This window comes from Cryptomeria japonica, chromosome 5 (assembly GCF_030272615.1).
Source record: "Cryptomeria japonica chromosome 5, Sugi_1.0, whole genome shotgun sequence".
NCBI classification, from domain to species: Eukaryota; Viridiplantae; Streptophyta; class Pinopsida; order Cupressales; family Cupressaceae; genus Cryptomeria; species Cryptomeria japonica.
Genome location: NC_081409.1, coordinates 450140774 through 450164464, shown reverse-complemented (window position 1 = coordinate 450164464; position 23691 = coordinate 450140774). Strand labels below are relative to the sequence as shown.

The 23691-nt window shown below is 38.7% G+C and overlaps 1 protein-coding gene across 6 annotated transcripts in view; it reads left to right on the top strand.

Annotated features, from left to right (window-relative positions):
- The window catches only part of LOC131060756 (sister chromatid cohesion protein PDS5 homolog D), a 101250-nt gene that overhangs the window by 6433 nt on the left and 71126 nt on the right, over positions 1-23691 (top strand). For 4 of the 6 annotated variants that reach the window (XR_009110437.2, XM_057994171.2, XM_057994156.2 and 1 more), the window contains exon 3: positions 17225-17369. Coding sequence is in view for 5 of the 6 variants with exons in the window: in XM_057994171.2 (XP_057850154.1) it covers positions 17225-17369 (145 nt within the window). In the remaining variant the exon portion in view is untranslated. Of the gene's footprint in view, positions 1-17224; positions 17370-17456; positions 17704-18350; positions 18666-23691 lie in introns of those variants that run through there. The other 2 variants (XM_057994163.2, XM_057994143.2) reach the window with 2 other exon arrangements.

Sequence of the window (23691 nt, the reverse complement as noted above, 5' to 3'; positions counted from 1 at the left end):
CTGTGAGGTCCTCCATCCATAATCTTTTCCTGCGCTAAGACCTTCCTCGACGTTTGTCTAATTACTTTCAAGACAGGAATGATAACATCCTTGGTATGAGCAAAAGCGGCCACTGTTATCATCAAATTGTGGATAATCTCAAGAACCTGAATAGCCCTATGAATAGTCTTCATCATCCTTGTTGCAAATTCTAAGGCAACTGTATGAGATTTATCCATCCAAGTACTCATACGCTGGACCATACTCCTGAATCTCTCTGCCTCACCAATTGATTGAAGGGGAAGTGCCTGTATAGGTGATCTTGCTGGATCTTGACGTCCTAAAGGCTGATTGAGATGGCTGAAATATGTTCTCCATGCACCTCTCTCTCTCTTGAGCTTTCTACTCTTCTCCATTTCTTCTCTAAGCTTGTCCTTCAATGCCTCAAAGGAATCGGTGGCATCATCTAGTGTCTGCTCGGCTGTGGATGGACCTAGCTCAAATGTCTCTATATCATATTCCTCTGCTAGGATCTCACCCTCATATTTATCTACTGCCGGTGTAGCTATTTGTAATTTTCTGGATCCAGTCTCATCTCTAATCATCTTGGACATCTTGGTAGCCTTTCTCTTCTCTGTCACTTCCTGGGAATGTCCAACAAGGCTCTCTAAATCAATCACATTGTCTTCGTCCTCGATCACAATTACCTTCGTCAATCTTTCCTTCAACCAATCTGGGATGGCTGATCTTGTCTCTCTAACCTGTATCTCCTTATGCAATATTTCTTCTTCTCTGTGAGGAGATGTTACCTCGTCATTGTTCTTGTCTTCATGTAGCTCATAATCTTGGAGAGATCCACTTGGCGACCCTTGAGACACCTGTCCTTCTTTATCATTCTGAACCATCGACTCCATAGACTCTTCCACTTCAAGTGTCCTTTTCTCTTGTCGAGAAGATGTACCGGATGAACGATCTCGGCTGGCCTCTTGTTTCTTCTTGGAAGATTCTCTCTTTCCAGGTCTCTCTTTCCTCTTCGAGCCTCTTGGATGGAGATCGCCTTCACTTGCACTTCGAAGGTTGCCTTCATTTGCATTTCTGGGATTAGGATTACCTTCGCTTACACTAGCTCCACCTTCGGCTGGCTTTTCTTCCAAAGTGAAAGTCATAGCTATGCCTTGCTCTCTCAACTTCTGATGCTGCACATCAACCCATCTGCGAGTACAAGACAAGACTGGAGCCATCAAAGCATCCAGATCCACGACCTCGGGCTCATTCCAATCTAACCTTACTGATTTGCTTTCTCGGTCATAGGATGACTGGAGATGTCTGCCACTGTCCTGTGCTTGGTCGGCCACTCTGTAAATCTTGCATTTCCTGATGAAATCCAAAGGCAATCTAGAATGCATCTTTCTTTTCACTTCAAGATTGTCTAAGAGATTCATCATAAAATCTTCAATCTGAAACTCATGCCTAAACTTCCTACCGACTGTCTCCTCTATATATCCATGTGGATCAAAGCTTTCCCTTAAAGCAAAGAATGAAAAAGAATACAAAGCTAACTCCTTCTCTGCGTCATCCATGGCTAAAGCATTAGGACATACCTCAACTGAATTGCCCAATATGATAGGTACCGGAACTCCATTTCCATGTCTGTGTCTGAATGCCTTCGCATAAGCTGCCAACTGTCTTGTTACTTCAAGTAACACAATTCTGTCTGTCGGATATCTTGGCAACATGTATGGAGGTGAAGGACATCCATGAACTCTGATACAAGTAAACTTCGGAAATTGGATAAACCAAGCACCGTACCTCTTTACTAGTTCCTGTGCATCCTGAGATAATCTGTTGTGGATCCCACCTTGCAACGTCCTTGTGATGTTCATCGTGAAGGTATCATTAACTAACTTGTAGTTGCTTCCTGGCGGATGATGCAAGTGGACATAGGAATCACAAACCCTGACCTCGCCGGGTCCTCTTCCAATCACTCCTCTGTGAGGTAGTCCTGCGTACTCGAAGCTCCTGATCAAGGCATAGATGACGTATGAACTCATGTGGAAGGACTTGGTAGCTTTGAGTCTCCTCAACTGTACGTCCAAGCAATGGCTAATCATTCTAGCCCAATGAATTGTTCCTTTACCCTGAACTATCACCTGGATGAAGTAGAACATCCACTTTTCAAAGTAAAAAGCCTGAGGGGCTCCTGTGACTCGGTTGAGCATTGTAATCAAATCTCTGTACTCCTCCTGGAAATCAATCCTGTGTGGTGTGTTCGGTACCTTGCTCAGGCGAGGACGACTCTTGAGTAACCAGTTCTTGTTAATGATGCTTAGGCAAGCATCTGGATCATCTTCATACATTGACCTGGCTCCTTCTATGCTCTTGTAGACCATATCTCTGTGCTCTGGAAGATGGAAAGCCTCACTTATAGCTTCCTCTGAAAGATAAGCCAAAGTGTTTCCTTCCTTGGACACGATCGTTCTGGATTGAGGATCATAATGACGAGCACACTCGATCATCAACTCATGACACTGAACTGCTGGAGGGAAGCCGGCCGCCTTAATGATGCCACTTTCAATTATCCTCCAGGCGACAGGTGATGGCTTGCCAATGTAAGGGACATCTCGAAATTTCTTTGTGCTGAAGTTGCCCAAGTTAGTATCTCCAATGTTGCTCCACTTCGACACGATCTTGGTCTCCACTTCTTTGGTCTTTTGATCTTCCTTCATGAGAGCTGGACGACTGGTGGATGCTCCCGCCTTAGGGGTCGCCATACCTACACAACATTTCACAATAAGTAACTGGATATTGCAATATATATCATAAATTAGAGAGTAAATTTTAGGAAACATCATGATAAGTCTTTGAGTTATCATTTCCTAAATAACGATTGAGCTAGGGGAATTCAAAATTCAAAATTCAAAATTTAAGCTATGATGATCAACGATTCAAAATTTAAAACAATAAAACCAATATCGCCATACCTCCCTTGAGAGCTAACTCTAAAATGCAAAACAAATGGATTCGCCTAGGCAAAATTGATATTAGATGGCCTTAACGTGATCTCCTCTTCAAAATAGCAACTTCGCCACCTTTGGGATGTCCTTGACGTGATCTTCCAATGTCTTTGACAAGTTCGCACAAATGAAACTAAGGTTCGCACCCCCTTTGATGATACTTCACACCACCTTGCTTGAAACGAAATTCGCTCTCTCTAAACACAATTCGCACTTTCCTTTGTCTTCCTCAAATCGCACTTGAATGTGGATGATAAAATGATAATGTGAAAATGAAAATCTTCACCAACCTTTATAAGCGCTCACACCTCAATTACCACTAGGCCAACCTTGGTAAAATTAGGCAATTAAAAATGATTTTTTAAATAAATAACAAGGCCGACTTCCATAAACCAAGCGCTCTATGTGATTTTAAATTAATAATTAATAATTAATTATTAAATGCCATCGTTTATTAATTAGTAAATTCGATTTTTTTTACAAGGCAAAAAACAATTAATTAATTAATATCAAGCGCAAATTTTAAATGCCATTTAATTGAATTTTCAAAACCCATCGAATTTAACATTTAAAATAAATTCAAAATGTTTGTTTAGCGCCAAAATTTGAAAATGGAGGAATGCAAACCTCATCGCCCTGGTCCCTGACTGAGGGACAGGAGCGATCTAGCAACTTGGTCTCGATCCTTGTGCTTTTGACGTTCAAAATCTTCATCCCTACGTTGAAGTTGTCATTTTTGCTAGGATTTTCAAACTTGAGTGACTTGCTTGTGCGAAGGAGTGCCTCTAGATGTGATATCGCCCTGGTTCCTTGGAGAGGGACAGGAGCGAACTTCATAGTTTCTCCTTGATCTTGCTTTTTAAATCTCAAATCTCCATCATAAGGCGAACAATAATGTTATTTCTTCATTCCATGCTTGTCTCACTTGACTTCTACAAGGCGTTTTTTGATGTTGGGAGGATTATCGCCTTGCTCCCTTGGTGAGGGACAGGAGCGATCCTTGTGCTCTAATCAACATTCTTTGTAGTTAACCTTTAACTTCTCGCTCATTGCCTTCCAAACGACTATCTTGATCTTGTGCGATCCTGCCTTGTCTTGATTTTGAGGAAAAATGAACGTTTTAATAAAAATCGCTTTGGTCCTTGTCCAAAGGACAGGAGCGATATAGCTTCCTTGTTCAAATTGGTATTCATTTGACGTTTAAAACCTTTGTATATCATCTTCAAAAGACACCTTGGACCTTTTATCATCTCGCATAACCTTGACTTAACGTGATTTTTGAGAGATTTGGCCAATATAGTCAATATCGCTCTGGTCCCTGCCTGAGGGACAGGAGCGAACTTCAAGGTTTTGAGCTTGTCTTTGCTTCTATTGACTTGTAATTACTTTCATAATGTAAGATGAAGTCCCTTGATCCTTCCTAATCACTTAATACTTGATAAACTTTTCGAAATCTAGGCCTTCATGAGGATTTCGCTCTGGTCCCTTCCTGAGGGACAGGAGCGAACTTGAACATTTGATGCAAATCTTTCAATACTGGTGACCTTTGATGCTTTGTTCTTCATTGAGATGCCTTAAAACGTCCTTACCACCCTTTACATTGACTTGGAGAGGTTTGAACTTAGTGAAAAGGCAACATAATCATCATATCGCCCTGGTCCCTGGTTGAGGGACAGGAGCGAACTTAGTCTTGTAGGCTTCATCTCGCTTTGCTAACCTCAAAATTTATCTTCAACGGTCTTGTTATACTTCGTTTCACTCATCCATGCCTTGGAATTCGTTGTAACTTGGCAAGAAAATCATCTAAGACAACAATCGCTCTGGTCCCTGACTGAGGGACAGGAGCGAACTTGGGCATTTGGATCCCTTGTTGACGTTTTGTAATCTTCAATTTATCTTCAGCGGGTTCAATTCACCTCCTTTCTTGCCTTCAATCCTAAAACTTGCTTGATCTTTGCCCAGTACATGCCCTATGAAGAATTTTGCTCTGGTCCCTGGGAGAGGGACGGGAGCTACAATGGATTTCGCCCTGGTCCCTGACTGAGGGACAGGAGCGATTTTTGGAATTTGGTCCACTTTCTTCATGTTTGTGCCTTCCAATTATATTCAATTGATAAAATGCATCTCCTTGGACCTTTTCAAATCGTCAAGTTGTTAAAATCCTGCAAGGACAAAGCAATATTTGATTTTGAGCTCCGGTCCTTCACTGAGGGACAGGAGCGATTTTGCTTCCTGAGGCATTTCCGTGTTCGTGAAATTCTTCAATTTATATTCAACGGAAAGATCACGCCTTTCTCTATCACTTCCAATTCGAAATTCATCTTGACCCTGCAGGAACAGTAAGATTTTTGAAAACGAGCTCCGGTCCTTCACTGAGGGACAGGAGCGATTTTGCTCCTACAGGCCAAAATATCATGATTTCACAAGTTTAATCACTTCTGAAGGCAAAAACAAATCATTTCCAATGCCCGGGATCAAATATCAAAAAAACTCAAAATTTGGTCAAAATTACTCATTTGGACAAAATTCACATTTTCATCATCAACACTTAGACAAATTAAGACTCTGCACCCAAAATTCCAATTGAAAATAGACCATTCTGGCGAATTCATTCCATTCAAAATTGCATCCTACAAAAGGAAGCTTAAAAAGCTCTCAAGACTGACTGGACTCTGGCCTGAAAAGATAGTAACGGAAACCCTAAGGCTTGACCCTAAATCCAGACAATTGACGAACTACCAAAACCCTAAAAAGCAAATCGAAAGGCGAGCAAAAACGAGCAAAAAGAGGGGGTCCCCATTTTAAATGGGGCGATGTGTGAAATGGTCACAACAGGGACCCACAGAAACATATTCACTAGAAGCTTTGCCAAATTAGAACAAGTTTTGAGGTGTGAGTCCCCAGTTGCTCCATTCGCATCTTTCTTCTATTTGGTACTAACATTGCATAGATCCTTAAGTGCTTTATGGGTTTTCTTGCTTTGTGACTGCTACCAACATAATTGAGAGAGATGTCATGGAGAAATGACTGCACATGAAAGTTGGTCTTTTGAGAACCTGCTTAAATATACAGAATTTGAAATCCTAGAAAAATTATAAGCTAATTAAAATTTGATCAAGGAAGCTCCAGGTACTTATCAAAATACTATGTCCAACTTGCTCTCATAAACATCAGTACATTTATGCATATTTCAGCCCTGTTGCATATTTTCCCATATGGGTTTATTTTGTAGAAAATGGTCAACAACCAATTGGAAAGAACAAATGTGGGAAACAATATACTGGGTCGATAATTTTACAGATATGGCAATCCAATTTTTGACCTTTGTGCAAAATCTTGTGTAGTTGAGCACAATGTTTCACTAAAATTCCATCTGGCAAAAATAAATATTATCTAACACAAATCTTGGTACTGCAATGGAAGAATAAATAAATATTGCTTTTACATTTTTCTTTTACAGTCACTAGGCCTCAAGAACTACACTATATGTGGTAGCATGAGGTCATATCCCTGCCATTTAAAGGGAAGAGACATAGCACTGATGTTAACCATTTTTCTGATTTCAAAGGTTCTTCATTATGATCTCAAATTAGAAAGAGCTTCAGTTAGCTGGATATTTGTGTGGTCCATTGTAATATATGGTATATGCTTTTTATCAGTTAACACAACTGTGTCAGCCAGTTATACTTTCTATCAGTTAGCAGAGTTTTATGACAGTTGTGCTTTCCTGTTAGTTACCTGAGTGGGACTGATTGTACTTCACAGAGGACATATGTTGGAATCCAGAGTAGGTAGGTTATATAAATCTCATTGAACAATAAACAGGTAAATGGGAAAACAAATTTCTCTAGTTGGGCTTACACAAGTGGGGTCTCATACACCAGATTCATGTACTGTCTAGTCGTGACCTAAATTACTACCTTTACCTTATCATCATGAAGAGTGAATGATTCTTCAATTATGTTTTTCTCCAGTGCCTCTGACGCCACTGCTTTTTTCTCCAATGCCTCTGATGCCACTACTTTTTCCTCCAATCTAGTGAGATCTTTATTAGTGAACATGATATCTGCTTCTTTGAAAGTCCTGTAGAACACAATTCTACTACTGAGAGGTGGGGGGTGGGGAGTGAATCAGTAGTAGATAAAATTTCAGATTCTTAATCAATTAAAGTGTTCTTGATAAACTGATAAACTTAAAATCAGAACTGAAAAGAATGCAACCACATGTAGAAACCAATACACAAGAAATATGTGGAAAACCCAGAATGGGAAAAACCATGGTGAAAAGTGCTGCTAGGATCTACTGTCCTAATCCAGCCTCACAAATCCATAATGTGTACAAAGCATTAGGGCACCAACCTCTTGTGACATCTTCACACATCGCCCCATTGCAAATGGGGACCCCCACTTTTTGCTGTTAAGAGTAGATGTTTTGCCTAGTTTCCTAGTGCTTGCCTTTGCTAATGAGATGGTTTTTGAATTTTGAATAGGATCATGTGTTTAAAATGTCAAAATGTTAGAGTGATCTTGAGTTTTGCCTAAGTCTAGGGGTTGCCTTAGGGTTTTAATTTATTTTTGATAAGTGTTGAGTTTCAATTTCGCCTTGACATTTGAGCGTAAATATGTGTTTTGAATGTCCTCGGTTATATTTAAGTGCTAAGGTGTTTTAGGACCTTTAGAAGTTGTTTTCTCGCTCCTAGGAGGTTGTTCAAGTTGATTTTGTATTTTATCTCGATAAGTTTCTCCGTGTTTCGCTCAAATTTTGATGAATTTGGCTAAGTCCCGATGCATAACAATGAAATTTTAAGTTTTCAGATGATTTTGAGTGGTAAAATGATCAAATTCCTGATGAAAATCCATGTTCTAAGGGTCAAAAAGTCAAAATTCCTAATGGGAGGTGCTTTTCCCCCCACATTTCCGATGACCCATGATTTTCCGCCACTCAAAATCCTGACTTGTGGTGAATTTCCACTGGATTCCAGATGGACCCAATTTTTCCTCAACTCATTATCCAGACATGGGGCAATTTTCCACTAGAGAGATGAAAATTTTACTAAGTGTGGGAATTCTTCCTGACAACCCACGATTTTCCACTAGGACTGCGGATGACTTCAATGAGGACTAAAATGATGATTCCTGATGCCTATTGATTTTCCACCAGTGCATTTATGATGAGATTTTGAGGATTTTAATGCGGATAGTGATTCCAGACCTTAGGCGAATTTCCACCATGACGATTTTGATGATTTTTAAGTCTGAATAACTGTCCAAACTGGGGTCGATTTTCCCCCAAGGTGATTTTTTGGTGCTAAGTGGCAAGTTTGAATTGGATTTTTCACTCCAGACATGGATCGATTTTCCCCTGGAGGCTTTTTGTGCAAGGTTTGATGAAATTTTGTTAGGATTTTTATCCTAATAGGGATCGAATTTCCCCTAAGTGGCATTTTAATGATTTTTAATGAGTTTTTATTGGGATTTTTATCCCAACATAGGGCGATTTTTCCCTTTCCCTTGAGGTCAATTTTGATCTAAATTTGAAATATTTTAAAAAATTGACCCCACATTTAATTGTTTTTACAAATGATGACGATTATTTAAAAAATAAATACAATTATTTAATGATTTGCAATGATCATTTAATAATTAATTATTTTCCTAATGCAAATTGATTTTCCCAGGCAAGTATAAAAGGCAAGTTTTTATTCCACATTGCTTGTGTGGTGAAGTTTCAAGGAGAGAACAAGAATAAAAGGACCCAACCAGCATGAAAATATTATTATAAGTGTTGATGGTGATAGCTAAGTGGTTGATTGAAGGCAGATTGAAGGCCCCAACTGGGTGATTTTTGCCCAAGTGTCCATTGGACACCATTTTTGGAAGCTAAGTTGCAGATTTAAAGAGTTTGTTTGCCCAATCAGACCTGGGCGTTACCATTAAGGAGAGCTACAACAAGTATTGGTGGCTGATTAAGCCATATTTTCTGCGAACTTGAGGTGGCGCCATGATTGGGTAGGCTGCGATTTTATTAGTGAGGCAGATTATGCCATGTTTTGGGCAAATTTGAAGGTATTGTTGAGCTCCATTGAGGTGTGAAGGCTGCCATCACACTCGGATCATAATTTTTCGCCATTGCTGGGAGTGATTTGAACTCCATTGTTGGCTGGAAAATTCAATTTCCAGACTTATTTCTTCATCTCCAGCCACCTCTACACTTGGGAAAGTTCAATTGTGCATCATCCTTATGAGTTTTTTTGGGCATTTGGTGGAGCCTCCATTGCTGATCTAAGTCTGAAACCTCACTTTCAGATTTGTTTCAGACAGATATTTGTTACCAGCCCTGTGTTTGTGCCTAGATTTGACAATCTTCACTTTGGGAAGGTAAAATCCATCAAATACAGGTGTTTCCTATGACTGTGACAAGTTTAAATGACTGTTTTATTGAAGTTGCAGGTTGTCTTCAGACTTTGGGCAGCCATTGTTGGACCTTGGAAGGGTGTCTTTAAACTTTAAGAACTAAAAATCAGACTTTTCCACACCCTTTTCCAAGCATTGTGGTATACTTCCGGACCCCATTCTTGACATTTTATTGAGTATACCAGGTTATCTTCAGACTAAAACTTCATTTCCAGCCACATACTTATGCCCAGGCATGGCCATTTTTGAGCTCAGAAAGGTGAAACAACTTAAGTGCAAGCATGAGACAGGGCTGTGACCACTTCCAGCCAGTGATTTTCATTATCTTCAGTGTGTCTTCATACTTTTTGGAGCTTTTTTCAGATTTTTAGAGGGTGTTTTCAGACTTAAGAATCAGAAAATCAGACTTCAATACACCATTTTATGAGTATTTTCAGACTTTGGAGGGCGTATTCAGACTTTGTCCTCAGAAAACAGACTTCTATTACAATTTTGATATAAAAAATCAGTCACTTTCTGAGTGTTTTCAGACTTCCAAGTGATATTTCTGGACCCGGACACTCATTTTTGGGCTCCAAATGCTTGATTTTCTGAGTTTACATGGGTGTCTTTAGAATTAGCAATTGTGATTAGACTTATCCTAAGTCTGAAAATCAGGTTTTGTTGAGGAGAATTTTCCAGATTTCAATCCGGACCTTCACATTTTCAGAATTGGTGTTACAATTTTCTAATCGGAATCTAGGATTACCTATCATAAGTTGGGACAAATGTCAAGAACAAAGTCCCTATGAGGTTCAAGATTCCACTCCATTCGATGTTCAAGGACAATGAGTCCGGATGAGGGTCGGATTTCCACTGAAGGATGAAATTACAAAGGAAGGAAGTTGTCCAGGTAGACATCAAATTTCCACCAAGTGAAAGAATGGACAAGGATAATGTGGATGGTTTTGAGGATTAAACCATCCCTATGTAGATGAATTTCCCACCAAGGTTGAAATAAAGTTTATCATACTGGTGTTTGATTCAATGTTTATTTGTTTTGCAGGACTGTTACGAGGAAGGGAAGCACGAAGATCAACATTTCAACACAACAAATGCGGATGAGGAAGATCAACACTTCAAGGTAGTGAATGATGATGGATCAACTCCAAGATGACAAGCAAGTGAAATGCATATTGCAAGGAAACTTGAACAATGCGGATAAGGAAGATCGATACTTCAAACATTGGATGAGGATTTCAGGATAGAGATTCTAGAAGGTGAAGATGAGGACTAGATCAATCATGAAGAAGATTTCACTTTGATGGTGAACAAATGAAGGAAAGCAAGTCCAAGACATGAGCACAAAGGGATTTCACATCAAGAAATCCTGAACTACATCAAGGAATTCCAATATCAAAGAGCGCCAAGGAAAGAAATATTTCAGGATTCCAAGATTTGGAAAATTTTCCAAACATTAAGGAGGAAATAGTTCATGGGGAATTCCTTAACATAAGGATGGAATGCAAAGTATCATAAGGAATTCCAAGCATTATGAAGAAGAGGAATGTACAAGGCAGGTTGAGGTGGCATCCTAGTCACCATTCGTCCCATCAAAGGAGTACCAAGTCATTGCTCATTCAAAGAGGGAATAAGTGACGCATGGCACTACAAATATCATTTATCTTCCTTACCCTCGTTTCTCATTGGCCAATATTATGGTGGTTGTAACAAACCCTAATTAGGGTTTTATCTTGTAATCTTGGCCGTTGGTCTTGAATCAATCTGAGCCATTCATTTCTTTTGAGGCTCTATATATGCCCCATTGCCTCTCATTTGTAAGTGAGAGACTTTTGAGAATTGTTGGTAGATGGTGCAGATCTGAATATAAATCATTGTTCGACTTGATGGTGATTTTTGTTTAAGTGTTGTTTTGCATTCAAGGTTCTCAATTCCTCCAATTAAGATTAGAATTTTAGATTAGAATTTGTTTCAATGTTTGTTAATTGAATGAAAGAATTTGTTGAATGTATTTGTGTGGAATCCTTTTATCCATACCACTAGCCTCTTGCTGATTGTAAGTGTGCCGTGCATGGTCAACTGGAAATTTATGCAAACTTAACTTCGATTATTATACGTACATTGTTATGCATCAACTTGGATGATATCAATGTTTGATGGTAGTAATTTGAAAATCTATGAAATACACCTTAGATGTTTGCACTAAGCTTGTGTCAAAATTTGTTCGGCTTGATGGTGAGACCTTGCCTAGTTTGATTCCACTGAATTTGTTCACCACTTCTTGCATACTAGGCTTAGAATAGACTTCCTAACCCTATTCCTTTTCCCCCTTTTTTCTAGAAACCCTTGTTAGAATTGAATCAAGAGCTTCAGTGCAAAATCCTAAGTCATCGGCATACACATCCTAATCCATGATAAGATTGAGAATTTTTGTACAACGTAAGTCCCCTTGTGATTCCATCATTATCACATCAAACCACTGAACTTATCCACAAGTCAAGACCTGACATTTCGTAACCTTGGAGTTGTCTCATTTGATTGCGAAGCATAGCATATGAGAGACTTTGTTCAAGAGAGGATAAGATACCTTGATATTTTATTCTGTGTTCGTATGTCCATAAAACACACATCAACACAACCCTAAAGAATCACCAAATTCCTTGTTTGAGAGCACCAACTCCTACAAAATCTCAACTTAACAAACTGAGCAACAACTCGGCATCTTTGGGGCACCAACCATAAGGATGTTACACAATAAGATAACCTATCACAGACTTGAAATCTGAAATATTACATTTTGCAACTTTAGAAGTATACAAGCCAACTTTAACAAACTGAATACTATCATTCTTCAGATATTCTGTTCAGTATTATTCTTCATAACATTAGAAATCTGCAAATTAACTTCTGCACACTGAATATTGTCAACTGTCATAATATTAGAAATATGCAAATAAACTTCTGCAAACCGAATATTGTCAACTGTCATAATATTAGAAATATGCAAATAAACTTCTGCAAACCGAATATTGTTAATTGTTGTAACATTGAATACTGTTACTTGTCAGAATTTCTTTTCACACATGTTTAAACAGTCTCACCCAAAACACCCAATGATGTATTGCTGTTCTTCTACTTTCCTGCTTTATGACATTTCGCTCCACTCATATTCAAAGTTTTCTCATTTGAAGAGAAGTTCTACAGCAATTAACACATAAAGTATGAATTTTCAAAAACTTTCAATGCTGTAGCTGTTCGATCCTTCAATACTTTTCCAACTTTTTAACCATGCCACACAGCTAACAATTACATACACTCATCCTGTTATAAATAGTTACAACTACTTTCAACTAACCTTCAAACTGTCAATCAGTTATGAGAAGTTGCAACTACTTTCAACCAGTTATAACAATACTATCGAATGACACAAAACATTTTTAATAACAAGTAATGATAAGTATAGTTTACAAGACATAACTATAGGTGGCGGTTGTAACTACTTTCAACCAGTTATAACTGTTACTTTCAACCAGTTAATCAATCTTTAAATGACCCAATATTCCTTATACAGATTGATGAATCTTTATACAGATTGATGATGAATCTTGAAGACCAGTGATTCAATTGATATTACCCTCATTCCATCTTGTGCATAAACAACGCTTGACTAACCCAATAATATGCAGATCGAAACTTCACAGAACACTCTGATACTCGGCATGCAAATCCGTCTGAACACAATGACTGATCATTTAACCAAATACAACAAAACTCTGATCAAATATATAGATTGGCAGATGTAAGTCTTCGATTTACAAATATTATCTTCAGAAACAATATTCTGTCTGATATGCATAAACAGTTGATATTTCCGTTTCCATTTTTGATAGAACAATGCAACAATGCAGAAAAAAAACACAAAAGGATCATATCCATCAAACAACAACAACAATACTGTACTGTCTGAAGATGTATCATCAACTCAATCTGTAACTGTAAGTATTTGTTCTGTAACTCATCATTTATTTGATGATATCTATTTGATTTTGACATCAATGACAAGTTTTCTAACAATTCCAATTAGTAAATGGATCAATGTCATCCAAGTTGATGGCATCATGAGAAGGACCCTCCACTGTTTTGCTTTGAAGATGAAAGTTGTATTGGATGAAGACAAGGTCATCGAGGCACTGTTGGGTCAACTTTTTTTTCTCCTTGGTGTGAATGCTCTCAAATAGGCTTCAACTGTGTTCATACCTAGAACTGTTACAAGGTTGGGAAAAAACACACTTAGCTAGCCTTTGAAGTTTTGGTGTAGAAGCACTGTAAATCTCTCACCACAAATCTACAAATAAAACTATTGGAGTTGAGGAAAAATCAACTCTACAGCTCCCAAAGATCACCTGCATGCAAACCTGTCACAGAAGGAGAGAAGCAAAAAAGCTATGAAGGCCAGAATTCAGAGATCTAGAAAAGAGGAGTCATATTGATTGTGCAACAAGAATGCAATTCAATAATTACAGTTGTTATGAAAATACAAAGAGAGAATCCTTATAAAAGGATACTTGAAACCCTAAAGGAGAAAACCCTAAAGAATTATAAGATTCCTAAGTTTAGCTTAAGCATAGAGTATAATAGACTAATAATTAAATAAATAACTGTTAGGTAATAAAAGATTACTCTAACACTCCCCTTAAGATGAACTTAGGGAGTAGCTAAAAAACAACTAAGGACTAAAAAAATATGTAAAAAAATGTAGGAAAGCAATAATGGGTCCCAACAATTAGGCCTGATGAGGTACCCAAGTACAATAAAATCTCTGTAAAGTGGAGAAAAAGGAGAAAACCCCGTGGGAACAAAACTCCTCTCCAAGAAGAGATGAAAGCTCAAGTGAAGGACTAAGAAGCCTCCAAACAAGAGTGTTCCAGAAGATAGGAACAAAAAGAAGACAATGAAGAACACCACTGAAGCATGAAATAACTGCAAACGCTGTCGAAGAGTAACTGCTGATCTGAAGAACTTCCATCGAAATAGAACATGACCAGGTAGAGAAGACTGTAATCTGCATGAGTGCCCTCAAATGACACTACTCGAATCAGATGACAAACAAAGGCAAACAACTGAGCTCGAAGATACAAATGGCATGAAACACCAAAGCCTGAAGAGCTGATCAATCGAACCAAGGAAGCATTAGAACCAACAGGACAAACCTCCCCATAAGCTGAAAAGGGAGAGGGACAGGTACACTGAAAAGAATGGCCAACAAGAACTGCATGACGAAGAACCAAGAACATTGAAGGTGCAGAGAAAGTACATAGTGTCGTGGAAGGAACACTCATTTGACACACATCATGAGGCTAATGTCGTGGAAGGAACACTTACTTGACAAAGGTAGATGGCAAACAAAAGGCAAACATCAACCCCCCCATGGCACTTTATAAGTAGTGCATGTACAATAAGGCACAAGATGGGCAAGATCCCAAGTATACAATGCATAGTGGCACTTTATCTCAGTGCGTTTGCATAAATAAAAATGCTACAATGATCAAAAGAGACAAAAGACTGGAAACAGAAAGTACAACCAAAGACGAGACATCCTACTCAAAGAAAAAAAAGATCCCAGGACCTGAAACATCCAAGATATTCACCAGAGTGTTGAAAAGCAAAAAAATGAATAAAATATACCTGGAGCAGAATTTGGAAAGAAAAATCATATGAATGGAAAGAACATAGAACAAGTTTTCCAACGATATAAAGTTTTCGAAAAACGGAGTTCGGATGCCCAAGTTATGTCTCCCAGAGTGCGAAAATGAACCTCTGGCTTTGACAGCAAAAAACACCATCAAAAAAATTAAATATAAAATTCAAACCTCTTGATCTGGATAGAGCTCGGAAACAGCTTTCCGACGATATAAGGTTTGTTGAAAAATGCCTCCGTTTGACTAAGTTACGACCAAAAGAAAAAAAAACCCCTCTTTTAGGGCATAAAGAGGGTAAATAAAAAAATAAAAAATTGACGAAAATTTTCTGGCGCATTTGCAGGTACAGCCGTACGGTAAATTAAAAAATAAAATTGACGAAAATTTTCTGGCGCATTTGCAGGTACAGCCGAACGGATTTTTTGTGCCTCGTAAAGCATGTCAATGAAAAATTATGGCCCAGATGCCCTTGTCACCGAAATAGGTCGAATTATATATCAAAATTCATGGAATCGGTCTCCTAAATCCAACCGTGAGGTCCTTTTGGCACCAAAATGTACCAAAAAATCAGCTACCCCCAGAAATGGAAAAAAACAACTGCACGAACCCCCGAATACTTAGATCTGAAGAACAAGGCCCAAAATCTCTTGTGAAAAGAACAGGGGCATGCAAATCTAGAGCTCTGATACCATATTGGAGTGGAGGAAAAATCAACTCTATAGCTCCCAAAGATCATCTACATGCAAACCTGTCACAGAAGGAGAGAAGCAAAAAAACTATGGAGGCCAGAATTCAGAGATCCAGAAAAGAGGAGTCATATTGATTGTGCAACAAGAATGCAATTCAATAATTACTGTTGTTATGAAAATACAAAGAGAGAATCCTTATAAAAGGATACTTGAAACCCTAAAGGAGAAAACCCTAAAAAATCTTAAGATTCCTAAGTTTAGCTTAAGCATAGCGTATAATAGACTAATAATTAAATAAATAATTATTAGCTAATAAAAGATTACTCTAACAAAAACGTTTCAAAAAAATATACAAATATCAAGTAAAAGTTCAAAACTTAAAACTTTCAAGTTTTTAGAATTAAGTTAGAAGTTAGAGTTGATATTTTTAATTTGGTTGTTGATTTCCCCTCCTTTGAATGGTTTGAGGTGACGAAAAGAGCCGCCCCACTGCAGCCTTGTAGACCCTCAAGTCATCTTAAGTTTTGTATTTAATATTTTGTTTGTTGCCATTCTCTATGCATGAAGTAAGGTCTGCCATGCACCAAATGTGCAGTTATATCTTTTAAAATTGTTGCTTCCGAACGGCTAATTTCCAGTGAACTGTAGATTGCTTGAAGATGACTTAAGTAGCATTTGTTTGATTTTGTCAGCATGAGCAGTTTAACTTCTTCAATATCAACAATTTGAGTTTGTTAGAATCAGTTATCCAATAAATGGAGGAATGTTAAATGTGTGGGCCAATAAAAGAATTTGTAGATGATTTGGGGTTGGAACTCATCAGTGCTACCATTGCATCACTTGTTACTTTTCTTCCTGTTCTCTTTTACTCAAAATTGAAAAATAAGGCATTCATCTCTCACCTCACTTCTTTTGGCACTTGAGGACACACCTTTACATCTAGTCCACAAATTCAAGCAAGGTGGAGTTTTAACCTATTGATTCCTCCTCTCATGGCATACTAGCAAAAACTGCAGGTCACTGTGCCCTTAGCCTCACTTGGTTTCTTTCTTGCCACGGACTTTTGTTGCCATTGTTGATTTGTACATAAGAAAAAACAGAAAATTTCAGCAGGATTTTTTTGAAATTGGATTGCCAATGGGCTGAGCAGCGATTTATTAAAGCATTTTGCTACTATGTTGCATATACTGTTTACATATACCTTTTAAGTTTTTAACCCTTGAGAAATATTTATATTGATGGCATGGTGTGACTGATGCATCAAACCTTTTGCTTATGAAATAAATGGATGTGTGACTGAGGGTTTAAAGAGAGTATCTAAATGAGCTTAATCATTGACCGAATAACCTCATCTTAATAGCTGAAAAATTATAAATATTCCCACTTGTTAAATCTACATGAAGACCTCACCATTTTTTGGCTCACTGCAGATTGAGAGATTCAATTTCAGCCACAGATAGCCTGTCCAATTCTAATAGAGAGGGCCATATTGTGAACAGACGGGACCTACAATCCAGCCCCAGTAGGGATGGCTTATCTGGCCATAGGCAGAAAAATATCGAATGGAAGCCATAGGTGTGTATTTTACGTTTTTTAATGTCTATTCAAGCATGTGCATATGTACATATTTTAGCAATTTAAATATTTTTGGTGCATTTGCAGAACCTTGAACTGGGAATATGTCTAAAATATTCTTTTGGATTGAGATTGTACCAATTTTTTTGAACCTGAAGACTTTGTCTGGTTCTTGAACAAAATACTATGTTTCCTGCTTGATTATATATTTTTTGAATTGATGATCGATTACCAAAACAACGCAACATTTACATAGCAGATCACACAATCAAAGCCCAGCGAGGCTATAACCAGAAAATATCTGTTCAATATATTGCATTTTGCTTGATATTTATTAATGTGATTATCCTGATTTCAGGTAGTTCTTGGTCCTTATAAGCTAATTCTTCTCCTTAAAGAGTTTTTGCATCTGTTATTTTGAATTAATTCTTAGTTTTCTGCTTAAGGGTTGGTGTCAAAACAACTATAAAAAATAACATGTAAAATAAATATACAATATATATAAAATTCCTTGATGAACATAGTTGATTTACACATTATTTATGAAAACTACAATAATCAAAGGAATTTTTACCCTCTGGTGAATATTTTATTCATGAAGTGATAAAATCCATTTCTTCCTAGAAAACAATGGGAAAAGTATAATCATTGACTGAAAAGAATGCCATATATCTTTTTTATGAATTTCAAGTTTAATATTTCAAAGTATGTTAGAGTCAGTCACATGCATCACGATGCTGAAAACTCTTTGCATTAAGTGACAATCTGTTCTCATGGATTTCATTTGTCTAGTTGATGCCTTATTTGCAAGATGCATGAAGCATGGGTGTGGGTGAGATAGGGACCCCATGTTTGAGTCTTCAGGGCATCGAGTATAGATAATAATAAGTTATGTCAACATTTTTGTTACATCAATTTATATGCATCGTAGTGTATAAAATATATGAACCTTATGCCCATATGCATGTGCTTTGTGAACAGTAAGCTGCTGCAGCTGTTTTGTTTCAGCTCCAAATGGCCTAGAGTCTTTCTGGGAGTTGTTCCTGATCTTGTGTGGATTGTTTGGGCATCATTCTTCTGCTAGAATCATTATTGTGAGATTTTCTTATTGCTTTGAGCAATGCTGCAAGTGCTGGAAATGATGGTGTATGCTTTGGAAATTGATTCTATGGGGCATCATGGTGATGGTCCAGAACATTCTCATAGTTCATGTGCTGTCAATTACCTATATCTATACTTGCTGCAGGTTATTTCTGGGTGAAAGCAACAGTTGTAAGGTTGTGTAGGGCAGAAGATTTTAAAGTGGCAGTTTTGTCTCTTCACAAATGGATTGATGGTTTTATATTGGCTGCGTGTGACCATTTTTAGTGGTATGGTGTCAGCTAAGGCAGCGACCAATTTCTTCCATGTTGTTGGGCTGTTCATTTTGTTAAAGCTGTGACTAGTTCTCATTTTTTTGGGCTGTAGCTGTACATTTCCCTGGTAGTTGCAGTTTGTCTTTTCTGGCAGCGATTCTGCAATGGTTTACTGCCCTTGGCAGGTGACATTTTTTTCATTACTAGTGGTCGTTATGGTTAAGATGAAGTTCTTTCATTTTTCTGCTTGGGTGTTTGGTAGATGGTTTGACAGGTATATTTGGCAACCATTAGTTGCGTGGATTCTTTATTTAGGGCTGTAGCTGTACATTTTCCCTGATAATCACTGTCTTACTTTGTTGGCAGCCATTCCTTCCCCACCTTAGAGTCATGATGGTTTACTGCCCTTGGCAGGTGACGTTTCTTTCATTACTAGTGATCATTATGGTTAAGAGGGAGTTTGTTTCATTTTCCTGCTTGCGTGTTTGGTAGATGGTTGGACAGGTATATTTGGTGACCATTTAGTTGGCCAGTACCAACCCTTGCAATGTTGGGAAGAATTGATCTTCCAACTGAGGGCTCGAATTAAAGGATATAGGGCAGAAAGGAGGTTGACATAAGGGTTGGTTGGCTCAAGAGAGAGATTCTCATTGTTGGATTTGAAGAGAGCTGAAGGTGTACAGAGTTTCCCGTTTCTGTGAAGTGTGGTAGCAAAGTGGGGGTGGTGCAGGAGCACCTAAGGGTGAGCAAATACCCTTTTCAATTTTGGAAATTTTGGCATAAGGACTGGTTCTAGTCCATTAGGCTGTTTGTTTGGAGCTTGGAGTGCATTTTTGTCTTCTTTTGAAAATTCATGTTTCGGCAAGACTTGTCCCGATGAAACCACCAGCGTATGGAGTGCTACCATCGACTATCGGAACAACCGGTTTTACCCTACACCGATGCTCGATGAGTATGCATAAGACCGGAGTGGAGCCATCGGATATCGGCGGGAGTGTTTTCTACCTACCCCGATAACTCGATGAAGTCGCCAGCGGTTGGAGCGGTGGAGTGAGTTCGGAGTGGAGCCATCGGGTATCGGCAAGACTAGTTTTCGTGCCGCCCGATGACCCAATAGGAAAGCATACTGTCTGGAGCGCAATCGGCTATCGATACAACATGTTTAGAGCTACACCGAAGACTCGATGGAACAACATACTGTTGGGAGTGTGCCATCGGATATCGGTGGGAGTGTTTTGACGCTACGCCGATAACCCGATAAGAAGGTGCACGAGTTGTAAACTGTCATCGGTCATCAGAATGAATGTTTTGATGCTATCCCGATGACCCGATGGAAGTGCAAAGTCAGTTAAAGGTAGGAAACCGATTGTGTCGAGTTCAATCTTGTCTGTTAGGGATGATTCATGACATGTCAAGGAGGCTATAAAAGACCCAATGGGCAATTTGTAAAGAGGTTAGAAAGAGGTTGGATTGGGATTGTCGGATGTGTTGGTTCCACAGGAACAAACATCTTTTGAATAGCAATGTGAAGATCGTTTTCTGGTTTCTTTTCTCAGAGTTCAATTTGTGTTTGTAAACTGTAAATAATAGCTTAAATCTTTAAATGCTAGTGTGATAGAGTAGATGTTACTTTTCTATGTTTTGTGGGTTCCAATTTTGAAGTCGTGCCAAGCTCGACTCTGTAGATAAAGTTGTCTTTCTGTTCTTGTTTTCTGTTGGTGACAAGTAGTTACAACATGGCTTTGTCTTGATTCTCCATCGTGGGATCCACACGACTATTGGAGGTTGTCAAGAAGAGCCAGCCATGTACAGTAGAGTTCTATTTGTAGCAGACTTGGGAATGGCGTCGGCCGTTTCAATAGACTGGCCCTAGGCGAGTTTGATGATAGCTCGACTAGATATCAGTGACCAAGAGAAATCACTTGCAGGGTAGACTGGAGTCTAGGCTGTTAGCTTTCGACCAGGGGAAGATGGGATCAAAGGGAGAGAAGATCCAAACATGAGGAGAACAAAACTTAGGAGAAGTTGTAGGTATAATTAATGGTGGAGTAAAACCCTGCAAGGTGTCTGGTTAGATTCAGTGGAATAGTGAGTTGGTGGATTTACGAAAGTGAATTCACAAAGAGCAGAGTAACAAACCTCGGTAGTGAGGACCTAGAGTGGATTAGAGGAATAGAGAGGAGCATTCTCGGGTTAGGCTAGGAAAAAGGCCTTAGAGTGAGTCAAGCCGACTCAAGCAATCTAGGGTCCTCCCTATCAGATTGGTTTCAGAGCAAGTTAAAGACTTGGGGTGAAGAGTGCAAGACTGATCTAGTATCAGAAGGAGTAAAGATGGTGACCAATGTAGAATTGGCTAAGAAGGTCGACGACCAAGAAGAGGAAAACCGATTGTTCAAGGAAACATTGGAGCAATTGGAGCAGATACTTGGTGTAATGGAAGTCAAGACAACAGAAGTGACTTGGAAGATAGATGAGAAGTGTAAAATGGTGGCAATAGAGGATGAAGTCCCTGCACCAGACCTTGTTGTTGATCAAGAACCATTCTTGAAGGCTTTGAAGGCAATGAGTGGAAAATCCTTGGAAGGAGTACCACTGTTTAGTGGCAAGATGGAAGCAGAGTTGGCAATGGAATGGATAGAGGGAATGGAAAATCATTTTGAGTGTGAAGGTGTGACTGAGGCCCAAAAGGTTAAAGTGGCTAAGTCAAGAATGAGAGGTGCTGCCGTTACTTGGTGGATGTTTATACAAAATGAGAGAGAGAGAGAAGGTAAGATCCCCATCTCTACTTGGAAAGGGATGGTAAACAAAATCAGAGAGACTTATCTTCCTGAGGATTATGACGTGCAGTTGCATAGGAAAAGACAAAACCTAAGGCAAAAGGAGTTAGATGTAAGTACCTACATTGAAGAGTTCCAGAATCTATGGTCAAAAGTGATGGAGGATGAAAGTATCAGAGTAGCAAGATATCTTAACGGTCTGAGATGGAACATACAAGAGGAAATAAGTTTGTTGAGTCCTACTACCGTTCACAAATGTTATCAGTTGGCCCTGAAAGTAGAAGAAAAGAATAAGAAGAAACATGAAGGCACTAGTAGAGGCAAAGGTAGAGGCCGAGATTCAAAAGGTTATAGAGGAAACCACAGTGGCAGAGGAAGTGAAATAAGATCACAAGGAGAGTCAAAATTGACTGAGCAGTCTAATGAATCCAGTGGAAGAGGAAACTATGGCAGAGGAAGAGGTCATAACAACAATAGCAGAGGTAGATCTGGAAGTTCTGGCGGAGGTTCATACTTTGCAAACATGAAGTGTTACCATTGCAGTAATTTTGGTCATCCTGCCTATAGGTGTCCGGAGAAGGCAACCTCGTCACATTCAGAGAAAAGAATCAATTATATGCAAGAGGATTCTCGTAGTGTGAAGTCTCCTGAAGTAAATCTTGACTCAGAGAATGGTGAGAATCTGATGGTTAGAAGGGTACTAATTAGGGAACTGGTTAAGGAAGAGCCTAAACAGAGGAGGTCTCTTTTTCAGAGTAAAGTGCAAGATACTTGGTAAGGTCTGTAAGGTGATCATTGACTCAGGATCAACTGACAATATCATCTCCGAAGAAGCAGTAAGTAAACTTGGGTTGAGTAGCATGCCACATAGTCATCCTTACAAGGTCACATGGTTGAATAAAGGACAACATGTGTTAGTAAATGAACAAGTATGGGTTGAATTTGCAATTGGGAAATATTCTGACAGAATTTTATGTGATGTTCTACCCATGGACGCCTGTCATTTGTTGCTAGGCAGACCGTGGCAATTTGACAGAAAAGCTATCCATGATGGAGAAAAGAACTCTCATGCATTCACAAAGGAAGGGGTGACATACAGGATTCAATCTTTGGTAGAGGATGAAGGAACCAAGACTAGTGGTCCTAATGTGTTGTTGGCTGGAGGAAAAGAATTTTTGGGAGATCTCAAGAAAGGAGATGGAGAACATTATGCTCTCTTAGTGAAACCTAGTCAAGCAGAGAAGACTAAACAAGAAGTTTTACCTACAGAGGTTCAGCAGTTGTTAGAACAGTTTAAGGACATTGTGAGTGATGGAACACTTGCAAGACTACCTCCTCCCAGAGCAGTAAGTCACCAAATAGATTTTATACCCGTAGCGTCACTGCCTAATAAGGCTGCATATAAGATGACTCCTGAACAAAACAAAGAAGTGGCAAGACAAGTACAAGAACTGCTTGACCAAGGTCTAATCAGAAAAAGTATAAGCCCATGTGCTGTGCCAGTGGTGTTAGCAACCAAGAAAGGAGGTAAATGGAGACTATGTACTGATTCTCGGGCAATAAACATAATCACCATAAGATATAGATTTCCTATCCCTAGAATTGAGGATTTAATGGATTGTCTTGGAGAAGCAAAGTATTTTACTAAGTTGGATTTAAAGAGTGGATATCACCAGATCCGGATTAAAGAAGGGGATGAATGGAAAACAACTTTTAAGACTATAGAGGGGTTATATGAGTGGTTAGTTATGCCGTTTGGGCTTACTAATGCCCCTAGTACCTTCATGAGGTTGATGAATGAGGTGTTGAAGGACTACATAGGTAGATTTGTAGTGGTATACCTTGATGATATCCTCATATTCAGTAAAATAGAGGAAGAGCATCTTGAACACTTGCAGATTGTATTAAGAAAACTACATGAGGAACAGTTGGCAATCAACCTTGAAAAATGTGAATTCATGAAACAAGAACTCATTTATTTGGGTTTTGTAGTATCCCAAGGTACTTTGGAAATAGATCCTAGCAAGGTGAAAGCAATATAGAGTTGGCCTACACCGAAAACTGCTACTGAGGTAAGAAGTTTTCATGGACTTGCCCAATTTTATAGGCAGTTCATTCGAGGTTTTAGTGAAATTTGTGCTCCTGTTCTTGATACAATTAAGGGTGGGTTGAAAACTAAGTTTAGGTGGA